Below are 19,886 nucleotides of genomic sequence, written 5' to 3' on the forward strand. Positions count from 1 at the left end.
TGCGCACTCCTTTGAAGAGGAAGATATGTTTGCATTCTTTTAATTGTGAGACGGAACTGTCATCTCTGTCTTGTTATGGAGCACAGTTTAAACTTTTGAAAAAGAGACAAATATTTGTTTGCAGTGTTTGAATAAAGTTCCTGTCTCTCTACAACCTCCTGTGTTTCTGTGCAAATCTGTGACCCAAGCATGACAATATAAAAATAACCATATAAACATATGGTTTCTACTTCGCGGATTTTCACCTTTCGCGGGGGGTTCTGGAACGCAACCCCCGCGATCGAGGAGGGATTACTGTATTCAGGTTTGCAAATTTCATTTCTATATATAATTTCATTATAAATATTGTGAACAGGCTGAACGTATCCCCAAGGAACATGGTCGCTCCTCTGAAACCCCCTCTTAAATGTTGATTCAATGGGAAACAAACACATTTTTTTACCTCCTCTTTGCTAGATCAGCTGCAGGCTTTTTGCTGCTGCAGTGCCACGTGATCTGCATCTCGCGTGGCGCTTCAAACATCTAAAAGCCTGTACTGCAATTGTCCTTTTGTCTCACTGCCTTGTCTATTATCCCCAAGACATCCTCTGCTTTATTATGCTGTATTCGAATAAAGTTTCTGTCTCTTGAAAACCCTGAATGAATCTGTGCAACTTTGTGACCCAACTGTGACAAGTGGTACCAGAAGTGGTTGCACAGATGGATCCTCAGAACGATGTGTTTTGCCGAGCTCAGAATGTTCTGCTTCCTCCAGACCCAGATGATCTGCCTCCTATTCCCGCTGTTGCTCCTAAGGATCTGCTGGCGAAGATGGATCCTATGGATGACTCGAGATGTTCCTGCTAGCTTTTGAACACTCTGCGACTCTAATACGCTGGGATAGACGAACCTGGGCTGCCATCGTCGTCCCATATTTGTCTGGGGATGCCCTGCTTACATTGTGAAATGTTCCTCTCGATAAGCTTGGAGATTATGATTTCTTCAAGAAACAAGTTATTCTACGTACAACTACAAGCTTCCTGGCTAAGGGTTCTGCACTTCGCCAATGGAAATTGGACCTGGATCACCCTGTTCATGCTCAGTTGCAGGATTTAATTAATCTCATTCATAGCTAGTTTGAGGGGGACCAGATCGAGCGGATTGTGGAAAAAGTGGCCATTGATATGGTACTGGCAAGGATTTCTGAAGTGCTCTGGGGCGAATTTCTTCGACTCATTCTCCACCTTGGCAAAACGATTGGAAGGCTCCCAGGCTTCTTGGACACACGGTGGTACATTTGCTCTGCCCAGGGCACACTCTCCATCTTCCCAAGATCGTCCCTAGAGAGATTGTCGCCCTGAACAGCGGGCTCAGGGCCCTGAACATCCAGTTTCCTCGGAAAGGCTATCCCAGACTCCCGTTGTTACTGATGTGACCACATCTGGTGATGCTCCTGGTCATAGACACCGCCATTGATATTTTGGTAGTGGTGCAGAGCGCAGATGTTTCCGGTGTGATCAGGTTGGCCACCTCACCTACAGAATGCCGCCTCTCCCCTGCTCAGTTCATAGAAGCTGGCTTAGCTGAGGTGTTTTACTCCCAAGGTCCTCCTTCTTCACTAAAAAAGGACAGCTTAATGATCTCAGTGACGTTGGCGGGCCGCAAGATCCCTGCCTTGTTGGACTCAGGTATTGGACCTTTGTGTTGTCAGACATGACTGCCTCAGCAGTACGTCCCCATGAGGCTCCGAGACGGTGAACATATGCTGTGTACATGGGGATGTTAAGGACTATTGAGACAGTGTTGCTTCCTTTAAAATATAAGGGGGGCAAGACATCTTGGATGTTGTTTGTGAGGAATGGACAGGGATCCGGATGAAAGCTCATGGGCCAAACTTTGCGGATCGGGTAATTTTGTTGCAAGACAAGATTTCTACTATCGCTGTGGAGCATCAGCAATGTGAACAAGGAACCCAGAAATGTCTATATGATAGACCCTGTAAGCTCTGTAAGCTCAAACCTAGTGATTGTGTTTTGGTTTTGATTCCTTCTGACCCACAGAAGTTCCTAGTGAAATGGCAGGGACCTGCCGTTATGGAGGAGCGTATGGGGCCAATGAATTACAAGGTCAGAATACCGGGCCAGCACAAACCATTCCAATTTTTGCATGTTAATCTCTTGAAGAAGTGGCGTGACCCACAGCGATTTTGCGCTTCCTTGGCTGCTGTCTCTCAGACAGATGTTGCCATTGGTGATGATTTGACTGACTCGCAAAAAACAGAATTGTTATCTTTGATTGGACAGCACACTGATGCTTTTTCTGCCCTGCCGGGCTTCATTTGCCTTACGGAACATAAAATCACTACTCAACCCAGTGTTAAGGTGCAGATGCGCCCATTTCAGATCCTGGAAGCGCGACAGAATGTTGTGCGTGAAGGGGTCAAGCAAATGCTGGTATTGGGTGTTATTTATGAAAGTAAGAGCGAATTATGCTGTTCAGTTGTATTAGTCCCAAAACAGGATGGTTCGGTTCGGTTCTGTATCGATTTCAAACGCTTGGTCTCCAAATTTGATGCTTACCCAATGCCCCGTGTTGATGAGTTGTTGGAAAAACTGGGTCAGGCATCCTATATCTCCACGCTGGATCTCATGAAAGGTTACTGGCAGGTGTTTTATATATATACAGTACTGTGCAAAAGTTTTAGGCAGGTGTGAAAAAAAATGCTGTAAACAAAGAATGCATTCAAAAATGGAAGTGTTAATCATTTATTTTCATCAATCAACAAAATGCAGTGAATGAACAAAAGAGAAATCTAAATCAAATCAATATTTGGTGTGACCACCCTTTGCCTTCAAAACAGCATCAGTTCTTCTAGGTACACTTGCACACAGTTTTTGAAGGAACTCGGCTGGTAGGTTGTTCCAAACATCTTGGAGAACTAACCACAGATCTTCTGTGGATGTAGGCTTCCTCACATCCTTCTGTCTCTTCATGTAATCCCAGACACACTCCATGATGTTAAGATCAGGGCTCTGTGGGGGCCATACCATCACTTCCAGGACTTCTTGTTCTTCTTTACGCTGAAGATAGTTCTTAATGACTTTAGCTTTATGTTTGGGGTCGTTGTCCTGCTGCAGAATAAATTTGGGGCCAATCATACGCTTCCCTGATGGTATTGTATGACGGATAAGTATCTGCCTGTATTTCTCAGCATTGAGAACACCATTAATCCTGACCAAATCTCCAACTCCATTTGCAGAAATGCAGCCCCAAACATTCAAGGAACCTCCACCATGCTTCACTGTTGCCTGCAGACACTCATTATTGTACCGCTCTCCAGCCCTTCGACGAACAAACTGCCTTCTGCTACAGCCAAATAATTCAAATTTTGACTCATCAGTCCAGACCACCTGCTGCCATTTTTCTGCACCCCAGTTCCTATATTTTCTTGCATACTTGAGTCGCTTGGCCTTGTTTCCACGTCGGAGGTATGGCTTTTTGGCTGCAACTCTTCCATGAAGACCACTTCTGGCCAGACTTCTCCGGACAGTAGATGGATGTACCTGGGTCCCACTGGTTTCTGCCAGCTCTGAGCTGATGACACTGCTGGACACCTTCCGATTTCAAAGGGTAATAAGCTTGATGTGTCTTTCATCTGCTGCACTAAGTTTCCTTGGCTGACCACTGCGTCTACAATGCTCAACGTTGCCCGTTTCTTTGTGCTTCTTCAAAAGAGCTTGAACAGCACATTTTGAAACCCCAGTCTGCTTTGAAATCTTTGTCTGGGAGAGACCTTGCTGATGCAGTAGAACTACCTTGTGTCTTGTTGCTGTGCTCAATCTTGCCATGACATGAAACTGTCTTCCACAACCTCACCTTGGTAGCAGAGTTTGGCTGTTCCTCACCCAGTTTTAAGCCTCCTACACAGCTGTTTCTGTTTCAGTTAACCTGCGTGTGACATTGATGATCATTAGCACCTGTTTGGTATAACTGGTTGATCAGACGCCTGACTAGAATCCTACAAAATCCCTGACTTTGTGCAACTGTACCTATAAGAATTGATGCGGGTTTGAAGGCAAAAGGTAGTAACACCAAATATTGATTTGATTTAGATTTTTCTTTTGTTCGCTCACTTTGTATTTTGTAAACTGATAACAATAAACAATCATTATTTATATTTCTGAAAGCATTCTTTGTTTACAGCATTTTTTCACACCTGCCTAAAACTTTTGCACAGTACTGTATATATGAGGTGTGATCAAAAAATACAGTGAACGTTTAAACAAAAAAAATTATTATAGTTAAAGACACATTGCCATTAATCCCACTCAAAATACTCCCCCTCGCTCCAAACACACTTATCCCATTGTTCTTGCTACTTTCTGAAGCAGTTCTGAAAGTCCTCTTTCACAAGTGTTTTTAGTTGTGATGTCGTGGCTGCTTCGATATCCTGTGAATCATTCAAGATCCAACATCTAGGTGATGTTGATTGTGTTTTTTGACCTTGATGGAATTGTACGAGCTGAGTTTGTACCCAGGAACACTACGGTGAATTTTGAATATTATAAAGGCTTATTACAGTGTTTAAGAAACGATGTGTGTAGAAAACGACCAGAGAAATAGGCAAACAGTTTCATTCTCCATCAGGACAATGCTCTGTGTCACACATCACTTCTGGTACAGAAATACAGTGAACCCTCGTTTATCACGGTTAATCCGTTCCAGACTCTACCGCGATAAATGAATTTTCGCGAAGTAGGATTCTTTATTTATAAATCGAATATTTTCACAGTTAGAATATAGAAAACCTGTTTATGACCTTCTAAATACGTTTTTTTAACATTATTAGAGCCATCTAGACATGAAATAACACCCTTTAGTCACCATTACACTCGTATTAACCAATATATTAGACAAAATAAGAGAAAATAAGACATATTAGACGTTACAAATATCACATTATTACTAGGCTCACCCGCCTTTTAAGGCGACCGACTTTTATCCTCAATTTGTGTGCGCTCCATGTGTACATCAGGCATGTAAGTGTAGGGAATGAGAACATCAAAGTGCCCATTCATAACATCTCCCGAAAACCTAAGTTTTTTTATACCCTCGAGTGCCTGTCCAAAGTCGTACAATGTCAGCCCGAATCTGTACCACTAAAGACGGAGTTTCAGGCACTAAATAAGCTATAGGTGAGAATAAGCAAGCACCATCTCCCCAGATATTTACTACACGGTGAGGCATTTGTACTCCATCAACATTAATTATTTCCAGAGACATAATTTTGTCTATTTTTCCAGCGCATCGCGCACAAAAGCAAAGGAATGATGGGAGCGCCAGAACTCTGCTCACATCGCGTCGCTTTGTGCCGAAAGTAGTAAGTCTGTGATAAGCGGAATACCGCTATGCTTTGCACTCACGGGACGGAAGGACAATCCCGACCGCTTTTATATAGTAGATTATTGTACTGTACATTTAATTACACACACACAGTTGTTACACACAACCACTAACCTATGAAGGCACGAGCTCAGTAGGAGAGTCTTCAGGTGGTGCAGTATCTTCAGCAGGTGCGTCGTTGTCTTCTTCCGCTGAAGGAGTACTAGGAGTAGGCCGTGGGTGTCTGGGTGCACGGCTGAAGCACAGGCAGTTGCTGGCGCTGTCTTTTCATATGCGTGAGGAGGTTTTTTGTAGTGTATTGCCATCTTTGATCATATCCAAGAGTTTCACCTTCTCCTGGATAGTAAGCATCTTCCTCCGGCACTTAGTTTTATTGTCAGAAGGTTTAGAAAAAGCAGCACGTTTAGGAGCCATCGTGGGGCTTAGATAAAAGTTCTCAGAAAGCGCATGCGTAGTGACGTAAGCGTGTAAGAGAAAAAATCGCGATAGAGTGAAGCCGCAAAATTCGAAGCGTGATATATTGAGGGATTACTCCATCCATCCATCCATTGTCTCCCGCTTATCCAAGGTCGGGTCGCGGGGGCAGCAGCTTGAGCAGAGATGCCCAGACTTCCCTCTCCCCGGCCACTTCTTCTAGCTCTTCCGGGAGAATCCCAAGGCGTTCCCAGGCCAGTCGAGAGACATAGTCCCTCCAACGTGTCCTGGGTCTTCCCCGGGGCCTCCTCCCGGTTAGACGTGCCCGGAACACTTCACCAGGGAGGCGTCCAGGAGGCATCCTGATCAGATGCCCGAGCCACCTCATCTGACTCCTCTTGATGCGGAGGAGCAGCGGCTCTACTCTGAGCCCCTCCCGGATGACTGAGCTTCTCACCCTATCTTTAAGGGAGAGCCCAGACACCCTGCGGAGGAAACTCATTTCAGCCGCTTGTATTCGCGATCTCGTTCTTTCGGTCACTACCCATAGCTCATGACCATAGGTGAGGGTAGGAACATAGATCGACTGGTAAATTGAGAGCTTCGCCTTGCGGCTCAGCTCCTTTTTCACCACGACAGACCGATGCAGCGCCCGCATTACTGCGGATGCCGCACCGATCCTCCTGTCGATCTCACGCTCCATTCTTCCCTCACTCGTGAACAAGACCCCGAGATACTTGAACTCCTCCACTTGGGGCAGGATCTCGCTACCAACCCTGAGAGGGCACTCCACCCTTTTCCGGCTGAGGACCATGGTCTCGGATTTGGAGGTGCTGATTCTCATCCCAGCCGCTTCACACTCGGCTGCGAACCGATCCAGAGAGAGCTGAAGATCATGGCCTGATGAAGCAAACAAGACAACATCATCTGCAAAAAGCAGTGACCCAATCCTGAGCCCACCAAACCGGACCCCCTCAACGCCCTGGCTGCGCCTAGAAATTCTGTCCATAAAAGTTATGAACAGAATCGGTGACAAAGGGCAGCCCTGGCGGAGTCCAACTCTCACTGGAAACGGGTTCGACTTACTGCCGGCAATGCGGACCAAGCTCTGACACCGATCGTACAGGGACCGAACAGCCCTTATCAGGGGGGCCAGTACCCCATACTCTCGGAGTACCCCCCACAGGATTCCCCGAGGGACACGGTCGAATGCCTTTTCCAAGTCCACAAAACACATGTAGACTGGTTGGGCAAACTCCCATGCACCCTCCAGGACCCTGCTAAGGGTATAGAGCTGGTCCACTGTTCCACGACCAGGACGAAAACCACACTGTTCCTCCTGAATCCGAGGCTCGACTATCCGACGGACCCTCCTCTCCAGGGGCCTCATGTATAACGCCGTGCGTAGAACTCACACTATAACATGGCGTAAGCACAAAAGCGGGATTGTGCGTACGCACAGAAAAATCCAGATGCAGGAATCTGTGCGCACGCATACTTTCACGTTCTTCCACTACATAAATCCCGATTTGCGTGAAAAGTAACGCACGTGCACGCGCCTTCTGTCCCGCCCCAACTCCTCCCAGAATTACGCCTCTTTGAATATGCAAATCAATATAAATAGCCTTCTGTGAAAAAACAATGGGAAAAGCACAGGGGAAAATATAAGAATTTCAGCGAATACCAAGTGGAGGCAAAGGAAAAACGTACTATTTGTTGGTTTAAACAGTGGTATAATCAACAAAAGAAAGTTGATCGAGTGACAGTGTCGGAAAAACTCGAAAGATCAAATTCACAAAGTCGCACAGTGCCCGAAATCACATATCAAAGTCGCTGTGAAAAGGCGAGTTGTAGCCCACCGTCTAAGTGTCATATGAAAGCGTATTAGGGTACAAACAAAAAACATAGGCACACAGTGGGGAAAAAAGCACGAAATGTCAACTTTAATCTCGAAATTTCTTAAAATCGTTTATTTTACTAGTTTCTCAAGTAGCATGTTAAATGCTTTTTTCTGTGTTTGATCTTCTATGTGCTCTATGTGTGTGAATCACTACGTGCTTCCGTTCTTTCTCTTTCTCCGACAGGACACAGAATGCATTACATTCGAGATATTACAGCTCTCTGAATAATTAAAATACTGAGATGTATACGTGATATCATTTTCATGATGATAGGAATGAAAGCATGTTATTAAACATGGGAACACGGTGGCGCAGTGATTGTTCATATCTCACGCAAGAGGCTTGTTGCACCATGTGTGACCTTCGATGAAATAATTTATTACAGAAGTACTGTCTCTTTCAAACGTACTAACCTCCAATTCCTGTCCATACTTTTCTTTCTCCAATCGCCACACAATCAGCTCTGTAATAGACGTGAAGCCATTTGTAAGCTTAGAACGCCGATTCTTCAAAACTTTTAAGGAACATTGAAATATCTTCGTAGTACATGTTTAATTATTCTATTCGTCTATCCTTCCAGTGTCGCGTCAGCACCAGCAAGAATACAGCGCAAGGCAGGAGCTATCCGTGAACTAGCTAGCGCTGCGGCACCGTGTCCTCACATGTTTAATTATTAGCAATACAGATTATTTAAATGAAGTTAAAGTTTTATCTGTATACTATAAGCAACATGTTTTGCTGCATTTCATCTTAAAAATGATATTGTCATCATACGCGCTTTATAAAGTAGCGCAGGTTGTGCAATATTATAACTGTAGTGCAAGTTTACAGTGAGGTGATTGAGTGCGTTTATAGTTCGTGGGATGAAACTGTTTCTGAAACGCGAGGTCCGTACAGGAAAGGCTTTGACGCATTTGCTGTGGCTGAGGTAGTGTGTACTTGAAACTGTATACCGATAATTCTCTTTCCGATCATCTGCTGCTGTGATTCACACTCAGATACAGTGATATAAACACTCCGAGTAGTGCAGTGAGAGTAATATGGAAAAAAATGATCCGCAGTGGCAACCCTTAACGGGAACAGCAAAAAGAAGAACAAGATGCAGTGAGCGTAACAACGCTAAAGCAGTTCTGGTATTTGGAATACTATGGCTATTACCTGGCCCATTATATTGCAGCAGCTTAATTACAATCAGATGTATTACACTAATAAACAATATGCAGTTAATTTCAGTGTATTTATAAAGCCGCGTCAGGAATGTGGAGCTAAGAAAGAAAGGATGAGCACACAGGAACAGTAGTTTGACCATTCTGTGGACCATTATATTGTTACAGGTTAATTACAATCAGATGCATTAAATTTATGAACGATATGCGGTTAATTTCAGTGTATTTGATAAAGCCGCCGCCGTGGATGTGGATCTAAGAAAGGGTAACCACACAGGAACAGTAGCACTGCTTTGACACTGGGTGCCACCAGTCTGCAAAACCGGGCGGATAAATTGCGTACGCCAAGGTATGAGTTACCGTGGAAATGTGCGTGGCTTTACGCCAAGTTTAGGTTTTATACATCGCGATTTGAGCGTGGAAAGGTTCGTACGCAACATTTCTGTGCGTACGCACCGTTTATACATGAGGCCCCAGGACCCCTGAATAGACTTTTCCAGGGAGGCTGAGGAGTGTGATCCCTCTGTAGTTGGAACACACCCTCCGATCCCCCTTCTTAAAGAGGGGGACTACCAACCCGGTCTGCCAATCCAGAGGCACTGTCCCTGATGTCCATGCGATGTTGCAGAGGCGTGTCAACCAAGACAGTCCTACAACATCCAGAGCCTTGAGGAACTCCGGGCGTATCTCATCCACCCCTGGGGCCCTGCCACCAAGGAGTTTCTTGACCACCTCAGTGACCTCAGTCCCAGAGATGGGGGAGCCCACCTCTGAGTCCCCAGGCTCTGCTTCCTCATTGGAAGGCATGTTAATGGGATTGAGGAGGTCTTCGAAGTACTCCCCCCACCGACCCACAACGTCCCGAGTCGAGGTCAGCAGCGCACCATCCCCACCATATACAGTGTTGACACTGCACTGCTTCCCCTTCCTGAGACGCCGGATGGTGGACCAGAATCTCCTCGAAGCCGTCCGAAAGTCGTTCTCCATGGCCTCCCCAAACTCCTCCCACGCCCGAGTTTTTGCCTCAGCAACCACTAAAGCCGCATTCCGCTTGGCCTGCCGGTACCTATCAGCTGCCTCCAGGGTCCCACAGGACAAAAGGGTCCTGTAGGACTCCTTCTTCAGCTTGACGGCATCCTTCACCGCCGGTGTCCACCAACGGGTTCGGGGATTGCTGCCACGACAGGCACCGACCACCTTACGGCCACAGCTCCGGTCAGCTGCCTCAACAATAGAGGCACGGAACATGGCCCATTCGGACTCAATGTCCCCCACCTCCCTTGGGATGTGGTCGAAGTTCTGCCGGAGGTGGGAGTTGAAGCTACTTCTGACAGGGGGCTCTGCCAGATGTTCCCAGCAGACCCTCACAACACGTTTGGGCCTACCACGCCTGACCGGCATCCTCCCCCACCATCGAAGCCAACTCACCACCAGGTGGTGATCAGTTGACAGCTCCGCCCCTCTCTTCACCCGAGTGTCCAAGACATGTGGCCGCAAGTCCGACGACACGACCACAAAGTCGATCATCGAACTGAGGCCTAGGGTGTCCTGGTGCCAAGTGCACATATGAACACCCCTATGCTTGAACATGGTGTTCGTTATGGACAATCCGTGACGAGCACAGAAGTCCAATAACAAAACACCGCTCGGGTTCAGATCGGGGGGGCCATTCCTCCCAATCACGCCCTTCCAGGTCTCACTGTCATTGCCCACGTGAGCATTGAAGTCTCCCAGAAGAACGAGGGAGTCCCCAGAAGGTATGCCCTCTAGCACCCCCTCCAGGGACTCCAAAAAGGGTGGGTACTCCGAACTGCTGTTTGGTGCATACGCACAAACAACAGTTAGGACCCATCCCCCCACCCGAAGGCGAAGGGAGGCTACCATCTCGTCCACTGGGGTAAACCCCAATGTACAGGCTCCAAGTCGGGGGGCAATAAGTATACCCACACCTGCTCGGCGCCTCTCACCGGGGGCAACTCCAGAGTGGTACAGAGTCCAGCCCCTCTCAAGGAGATTGGTTCCAGAGTCCAAGCTGTGCGTCGAGGTGAGTCCGACTATATCTAGCCGGAACCTCTCAACTTCGCGCACTAGCTCAGGCTCCTTCCCCTTCAGAGAGGTGACATTCCACGTCCCAAGAGCCAGCTTCTGTAGCCGAGGATCGGACCGCCAAGGTCCCCGCCTTCGGCCACCACCCAACTCACACTGCACCCGACCTCCTTGGCCCCTCCCATAGGTGGTGAGCCCATGGGAAGGGGGACCCACGTTGCCTCTTTGGGCTGTGCCCGGCCGAGCCCCATGGGTGCAGGCCCGGCCACCAGGCGCTCGCCATCGAGCCCCACCTCCAGGCCTGGCTCCAGAGTGGGGCCCCGGTGACCCGCGTCCGGGCAAGGGAAAACGCCGTCCAAAATTGTTTTCCATCATAGGAGGTTTGTTTAACCGCTCTTTGTCTCATCCCTCACCTAGGACCAGTTTGCCTTGGATGGCCCTACCAGGGGCATAAAGCCCCGGACAACAGAGCTCCTAGGATCATTGGGACATGCAAACCCCTCCACCACGATACGGTGGCGGTTAAAGGAGGGGGTGAGGGATTACTGTCAAATGAAAACATTACAATGTGTCCTCATCCACCTTATTTGCCGGATTTGGCACCATGTGACTTCTGGCTCTTCCCCAAAGTCAAAATGACCATGAAAGCTAAATGTTTTGAATCGATTCAGGTAATTGAGGCAGCTACGACAGTGCAACTAAAGACACTCACGAAAGAGAACTTGTAGAACTGCTTCAGAAAGAGGCAAGAATGATGGGATATGTGTGTTCGAAGCGAGGGGGAGTATTTTGAAGGGGATTAATGGCAATGTGGCTTGCACTGTAATAATTTTTTTGATCAAACATTGTGTATATATGTATATATGTGTATATATATATATATATATATATATGTGTATATATATATATATATATATATGTGTATATATATATATATATATATATATATATATATATATATATATATATATATATATATATATATATATTGTGGCACGCGGCTGGGGGTGGTACACAGCCGGGACGCCCAGGAAGACAGGAGGAGGGCTCATCCCTCCTTCAGACCACGAGGGGGTGACCGCCCTGGTTATATTGGGGGCCAGGGCTTGGAAGCTCAACCCTGTAGGGGCCTGTGGTCACCGCCAGGGGGCGTCCCCATACCTGGAGGACCCTGGACCCCAGCACTTCCGCCACACCAGGAAGTGCTGGGGGGAAGAAGAATGGGAACATCAGGAGTGCTTCCGGTGAGACATCCAGCACTTCCGCCACACTGGGGCATGTCGGTGGAAGATTGCCGGTGCACACCTGGGTATGGATAAAAGGGGCCGCCTCCCTTCATTTGAGGCTGGAGTCGGGTGGAAGAGGACAAGGTCTGAGAGAAGAGAGAAGGAGGCGGTCTGAAGGCATACTGTAGCTTTGGCCTGGACTGTTGGGGTGATTGGTGCTGCGGCACTGGGTTTGTGCACTTAATTAACTGTAAATAAACGTGTTTGGACTTTTAAAAGATGCCTGTCTGCCTGGGTCTGGGCTATGTCCCACAATATATATATATATATATATATATATATATATATATATATATATATATATATATATATATATATATATATATATATATATAACTGAGGTAATGACAAGCCAGAGAAGGGGGATGCACTAATGCCTCTTCTTCTCTCTCCACATACCTCACTTCCAGCCCTTACTAATGACCTCATCCCACTTCTTTCCTGCAAGCACACTCTTTCCTGCCATCCCACTATAAAATCAATCAGCACTCACTCTCAGTCAATATTTGCCTAAGTATCGGCTCAGTCCTGAGTACCTACTGTATCCTGAAATTTACAATATACAGGATTGATCCCCAAATCTTTTTCTTTGTGTTTGTGTCTTTTCACTATATATATATCAGTATAAAAAACATGATCATTCAACCATTTATGTATTGGAAAAAAAAACTTTAATTGGAATATGAATGTAACAATTTGAGAGATGTGCTGTAGACCATGTAAGTTATGAGTCTCTAAATCACTTTGATGTTGGTATGAAGGTGTTGTAACTACAGTGGGTCACTTTTATATAGTAAATATAAACTAGGAGATCTCAATATAAACTGCAACACATTATCAAGAATTGGTAAATATGATAAATAACATAAAGTAATAATTTCAAACTTGCTTATTCCATTGAAGGTCATAGGGATCTCCGCAGTATTTAACTTAATACTGGAATCAATGCACTTCACTCACTTCACTGCCGGGCCTATTCATACGCACACCCACACAGACTGAAGGCCAGTTTATATCAGCAATTACTTCTGCTTGCATGTCTTTGGAATGAAGGAAGAAAACCAGAGTACCTGAAGGAAAACCCACGCACACAAGATGAGAATGTGTAAAGTCCACATACACTAGACAGCAAGTGGGTGGATGATTTGAAACCTGGAGGCTAGATCCATGAGACAGCAAGGGCTAAGATCTGGGAAATGATTTTTTTGTTGTTTTATTTATTTTTTCGACACATTGATTGATATGGTCACTAGAGTAGAAGAACGGCATTGTGATTATAACAGAATTAGCCATGCTTCCCACCGTAAGACAGGTTGAAATCTAAGTATTTAATGTAGAATTCAGAATTAATGTTTGCAGTGCACCATGCAATGCGCATGTCTGTGTGGTATGCCTTTTAGTAAGGAATTCATAAAAGCAGTGTTAATATTTGTGATGCACCATCTTTTGGAATGACAGAGACATACCAACCTGACGGAAACACAGACAGACACATAGAGGTGGCTATTGTCTTTACTGCTTTCCTCTGTCTATTTACTGGTGCTTTAACATACTGTGTTAAAACAACTGACTTTGTAGGGTTTCCAAGTTAATACTTTGTAATTACAGACCCTCATTTCTACAGTACTGCCCTGTAAGCTTCCTTTTCTGATTTTATAAAAGAGTTGTATATGGAGATTTATATCAGTGCTAGAAGAGCATATAAAATTCCCAAAGTTGTGCCCATATCCTTGATGCTTTTCTTTTCATATCGAAATATGAAAAATGGTTTGTTGTCCATTTATAGCAAACATTTAAATTCTCTTCTGCTTAAATGCCTACTCCCCACACCTTTTTTAAAATCACATTTTTATTATGCAGTATTCATGCCTATCTAGGTTTCTAGTACTGCTGTATCCTGGCACTTATGTGCACTTATAAATAAGCCTTCTTGTTATATTTCTAAATCTTCTAGTACTAAAACAAGCAACTTTTATCTCATTGCCAATTTTATTTTGGCATATTCTCTGTATGCTAATAATTTCAAATTTGTGTTTCATATTTTTACTAGATGAATTTCTAACCTGGCCTGTCCAAAATCCTAAATCTAAACAGTTCCCAACTAACCTCACTGTACACCTTCACAATATATTCAGATCCCTTTCATTCATGTGGAACCCGTCCAGGTGGTACAGGCACCATGTATTTTGAAAGGACCTTCAATGCCCCCTGTGCTTTCTGTTCAACACCAACATTTAGGCCATGGATTAAGCTTTCTGGTTTCCTAAAATATACCCAGAGTAAGGGTGGGGTGGTGGAACTTCAGAGAAATTCAAAGAGCTATTAACCTCGCACTTTAAATTTGTTTTTGAGAAATGGTAGCTTGCCCTAATCCATCTTGTGCTCCTCTGGGGACAATGACAAATGGATCCACCAAATCTCTGAGCAGAAGCCGACTCACATACTCCATACTGATGTGTCCTAATATCACTACTCCCCTTTTTGGGGGGCAGATTTAGAGATGAGCTCAGTGGGCCATCTCATTCCTGCTTACAACCTCAGATATTCTCTCTCACTCTCTAAAGCAAGTTCCCATGATTCTCCATTACAATGCTAGGCTAGCTACCTCCTGCTCAAGTTCAGTGACCCTGTAATCAATGAAAAATATAAGGTCTCTTGAAAGGGAGTTTCTGAGAATTGTTAATATGAAGATATATAAAATGTTAAAAACACCATTATCTGTAGTATCCTGTACTACTTTCTGTGCACAAAGACTAATTTTGCTTAATTAGAAGGGTCTGATCCACAACTCGCAACTTAATGGAAAGTAATGTCTTATACAGGTATTATACTAGCTGTGTAAGCCCGTGCTGTTAGAGCTCGGGCTCCTAGAAACTATTGAAATCGTCAGAAAAAAAATTTGAAATGTAGAGATGTCAGATAATGACAGTGTCAAAAAAAGAAAGTAAACATCGCATTAGCACAAAAAAATAGAAATTATTACTCAGAGAAATAACTAAAAGGCGAATAGAGATCAAATATATGGACATAGGTGATATGTCAGAAGTATGTAAATATTGGAAGGCTTAAGTTTAAGTCAGAGAATTTCAAAAATGTGTTTTACATCACATGCATTTATTGGTTACTTTGCAAAAAAATTATTAACTGATGATGATGTACGTAGATCACTTTGTCTGTGCTGAAATTCCAAACAGAGAAACCTATCCTGAATTATCTCTAACCTGCTCTGCTGGTGTTTGGCCCTTTTGTTTTGTAACCTCTTTATGACGTTTTACTTTGTTTTCTACTCTGTCTTTTATCTCTGACCTCGCTTTGTCCTGCTTTTATTTCAATGACACCTGGTCCATGGTGATTATTTTCCCTTTTTCAAATATCAATTTCCGTTTGTTTGCACTACTGCGATCTTTACTTTCTTTTTTTAGACTTTCTAATTTTCCTACTTTTTTATTCTTTAACTTTCTCCTCATTTGAACCGCGCATACTTTTTTTTTGTTTTTGGAGCCTTTCGAATTCCACTGCTTTCATAATCTGTTCAGCATGTGTATAGTGCCAATGTTGTGAACGTCTTTATGAAGTTCTACTTTGTCTTTTTACTCTGTCTTTTAATTCTGAGCCCGATTGAACGTGCTTTGTTTCAATTCCACTGTTTACAGGCTGATAATTACTTGCCTTATTTTCTGAATTTGCACCTAGATTATTTTTTCTTTTTTCTTTCCAGCGCTTTTGAGTCTCTTTTCTCCACGCTGCTTTCTTCTTCACTTATTCATCGACGTTTCATTTATAACGTATTGTTCTTATACGCTTTCTATGCGCTGAGACTCTGAATCTGTATGTGCTGAAATCCTTCACAAGACTGAATGTTTTGCTGCCCCGTTGTCTTATTTGACAGATTGTAAGTAGGGTGTGTCTTTCAAGAATCTCATGTTCTACGTCATCACGAGACGGCCCTGGGACAATCTCTTGGCACCAAGTCTCATGTTTATGGTCCCCGTGAGACGCACTGTGGAAAGTCTCTTTTGTCTCGCGGGTCTTTTAAATGTCTTCCGAGAAGATCACATATCGTAGCCTTGCTTTTGTTTTCCAGGTTTTTTTTATAATAGAGAGATTTTTTTTTCTTTTTTGGAATACAATGGTATTGGTACCAATGTTTTTCTCATGCGACTGTTGTCATGACCAAAGTCTTTTTTTTGATTCTTTCAATTAAATTCTACTTTACTTCTAAAAATTAGTTAATAATGGTAATAACTATTTATATAGCAACTTATCATACATTTACATGCAACTCAAAGTGATTTCCACAGATTAATCAGCAAAAACAATAAAGATATACCATAGTTACTTGGATTTTATCAATTAGACCTTGTTATTGGGGTTTCAGGTATCAAGGAATCTGGCCACATCTATTTTGGTGCTTGGTGCATTTTTAGTAATGTTGAAAATAAGTAGCGTTCTCCCACAATGCTATTTTGTTTTTCTTATGAGCACCACCATTTTGAGGAGTACGCATCGGCAAGGTGGGCCACAAGTGTGTGGTGCATAACATATCTGCGTCAAGATTATAAACATTGCATACACTGTGAACTTCCTGGTTGTATTTGGTTGGATTCAACCCAAATCGGAAAATTTTAATTCATTTGTTGTTTTGAAATATTTCTAGTTAACGGATTCTGGCTCTGTGTTATGACAACAATTGAAGAGTTCTATTTTTTTGTATTTATTGTTTTTTAATCCCTGCCCTCTCAATTTTTATCACACATTTTGAGGCTTGCTCATTTGTTTTTTTTATTTTTTTGACTTCTCAGTCAGACCCCCTGAAAATTGCTTTGGTTGCAATTCATGTCCAATTTCCTTTTCTAACTAAATTCTGCAGCTCTTCTGTGCAGTTTGCATGTACCATTGGCTAAATTGTGTGTTACTTTACAGATTTTGTTCTCTTAAATATGATAAAATGAAAAATAAATAATAAGAGAAAAGAAGAGCAAATTGGTCTCTAAAAACATCTTACTGACCTTTTTTTTGCATTGTAACACGAAGGTCTTGCTTTGACTGTTCCTGGCTGTTACCAACTGGCTCTCCATTATTCCCACCATCTGTGTTTGATTGTCCCACTGTTAGAATTTGTATCTGGCCTCCTAAGTCCTGAATATCATCTTGGAAGGCAGCTGGACCATCAATTCCTAACAAAGTACAAAATAAAAGCTATTAGTAATTAAATTAATTTTAAAGTAATTCTAATGTGTGTCTAACATGTGTTTGCAAACAAAAAGGACAGCGCAGCACAATAGCTAAGGATTTTGATATGAACCAACTAATATTCAAATGAATATGCAAGCTAATAATTATTATATAGTCAAAAAAAGATGACTGTGATCAAACTCATGAATATTTATTGTGTTGAAAAAGCATATGAACTTTAACTGAATATCAATAAGACGAAGGAGATCATTGTTGACTTCAGTAGGAAACACATGGCACATACTCCAGACATAATCCAAAGCATCACTGTGGAGTCAGAAGGAAGCACCAACGTCCTAGGGGTGCACATCATGGATGACCTGACATGGAATACAAACACCACCTTCCTTGTCAAGAACGCACAGCAGCTCCTATTTCTGTGATGGTGAGGAAAGTAAACCTCCCCACTCCTGTCCTCACAACATTCTACAGAGGCGCTATAGAGAGCAGCCTCACAGTCTGGTATGGCAGCTGCACAGCTTCAAATCAGAAGTCCCTCTAGAGAGTGGTAAAGACAGCAGAAGAAATCAATGGAACCACCATCCCGTCTGTACATGATCTGTTCTTGTCTTGCTGCCTTAGGAGTGCTACTAAGATAGTCAGAGATGGACTGTTAAAACTATTGCCCCGCTATTTCAGTATATAGTGCAAGACTGCCAGACTCAGTAGGCGTTTCTTCCCACAGGCCATCAGACTACTCAACTCCCACTAACAACAAATAGCATGCTGACCTGTTGGTACTGTTAAACTCCTGAACACATATACACAGTGTGAGACACGGGTCCGAACACCACCAGACAAACACCACTTCTTTATACAAAACACACACTTATTAAAGCAGAGACCCACACAGCACACAGTGCTCCCAGCACCAATCACCCTGCACATGGGCCTTTCTCTCCCTGTTCGTGGGCCGCCTTTCCTCTCTTCATGGGAGCTTCATCCTTCGTTCTGCTCCCGATCCCGGCTCTAGCTCCCTGATTGTAGGGAGGCGGCCCCTTTTATTTCCACCAAGAAGTGCTCCAGGTGCTTGATGATGTTCTTCTGGCAGCACTTCCTGGTATGGCAGAAGTGCTGCCCTGGCACCCGGAAGCACTCCGGGCGTTCCTGGAAGGTCCTTCCTCCACCTTCCCAGGTGTGGCAGAAGTGTCGATCTCCCTGGCTCCACGACACTCGGGGCGCCTCCTGGCGGTGGCCATGGGCCCCAGTGGGCTTGAGCCTCCTTGCTCCTTTCCTGTGGTCCCCTCAACATCTAGGGCAGTTGCCCCTTCGTGGCCCAGGGGACGTATAAACCACCTCCTGGTCCTTCCAGGCATCCCGGCTGTGTCTGACCCCCAGCCTCCTGTGACAACAGACTGTTTAAAAACATACAGTATATTCGAAATCTCCTAAATACTGTTATGTCTGTTCGTTATATTAATGTTTTTCGCCACTTGAACTCTTTACAACTGTTCACCAATATGTCTATCGGATTATACGTATATTCCGTCTGTTTACGCTTTCTATTAAGTCTATCTGTTGTTGTATAACATGCGCTTGTCTCTAAGTTAGTGTTCGTACATTGAGCCTTGAGAAATGCAATTTCATTCAGCTATGCACTCCTTGTTGTATGGTTTGAATGGCAATAAACTAAATCCAATCTAATCCAATCCAAATTGTGTTACATTCTGCTGTAGATCAAATGCTACAAGATTAATATTGTGTTTTTAATGCTCTTGATTTGTCCCAGAATGTAGAAGACTACAGGACCAGACACTCATGGTAGCCTTTGATTTGTCTCAGATGGTAATGTAAAAACTCTATTGAAATACTCCCTAGCATGCGCACAAACTTACAGAGGAAAAAAATTAATCAAATGAATAACTCATTTAAGAACTCTTTCTTGCTTTTTGCTCTGCCAACTTGTGAGATGGTTGAGGTCATCAAGGTAGTTGTAAAACTTCACAATGTAAAGAATTCAGCGGTGAAGAAGAAATGGGCCAGATGCTGGGTATCATTATTGGGCTTCTTCAGTCAAAGTGTCTTATCAGTGTTGCACAGGGCCAGTGACTGGAAGGATAGAGAAAGTAATAATTCTCATATTTGAAAGAGGGAAGAGGCTGTGTCCTTTTGCAGTGTGGGTGTGCTGGACAGGAATATCCAACAAAAGCTGAACCATGGATTCAGGAGGAGCAGTGTGTATGTCCATTCAGGCTATGGAAACGTTATTGTAACATTTACTGTGATATCTTGAGGGAAGTACTGTAAGAAAATGGGGGTTTGCGGCAACTTTTGGATGCCAGTTATTCCCTGCATTTGAAAAGAAGTTGTTCCTGAAATCCTGAGATTAGGTTAAATCTGTTAAAAGAGGATATAGAACTTCCCCAGACTCTGCTTGCAGTACTTACATGCAGTCTCTGTGGGGCCGAGAATAGAAGATTCTTCTATTAGCTCACGCTGTAAAGTAACTGCTTCTG

General features: G+C 43.9%; 1 protein-coding gene across 4 annotated transcripts in view; it reads right to left on the reverse strand.

Moving 5' to 3' along the window:
• tub (TUB bipartite transcription factor) overlaps positions 1 to 19,886 on the reverse strand; it is a 210,536-nt gene that overhangs the window by 27,330 nt on the left and 163,320 nt on the right. For all 4 annotated transcript variants that reach the window (XM_051923713.1, XM_028793780.2, XM_028793779.2 and 1 more), the window contains one exon: positions 17,205 to 17,372. In XM_051923713.1, the coding sequence (XP_051779673.1) occupies positions 17,205 to 17,372 (168 nt within the window). The remainder of the gene's footprint in view (positions 1 to 17,204; positions 17,373 to 19,886) is intronic.

This window comes from Erpetoichthys calabaricus, chromosome 2 (genome assembly GCF_900747795.2).
Source record: "Erpetoichthys calabaricus chromosome 2, fErpCal1.3, whole genome shotgun sequence".
NCBI lineage: Eukaryota > Metazoa > Chordata > Cladistia > Polypteriformes > Polypteridae > Erpetoichthys > Erpetoichthys calabaricus.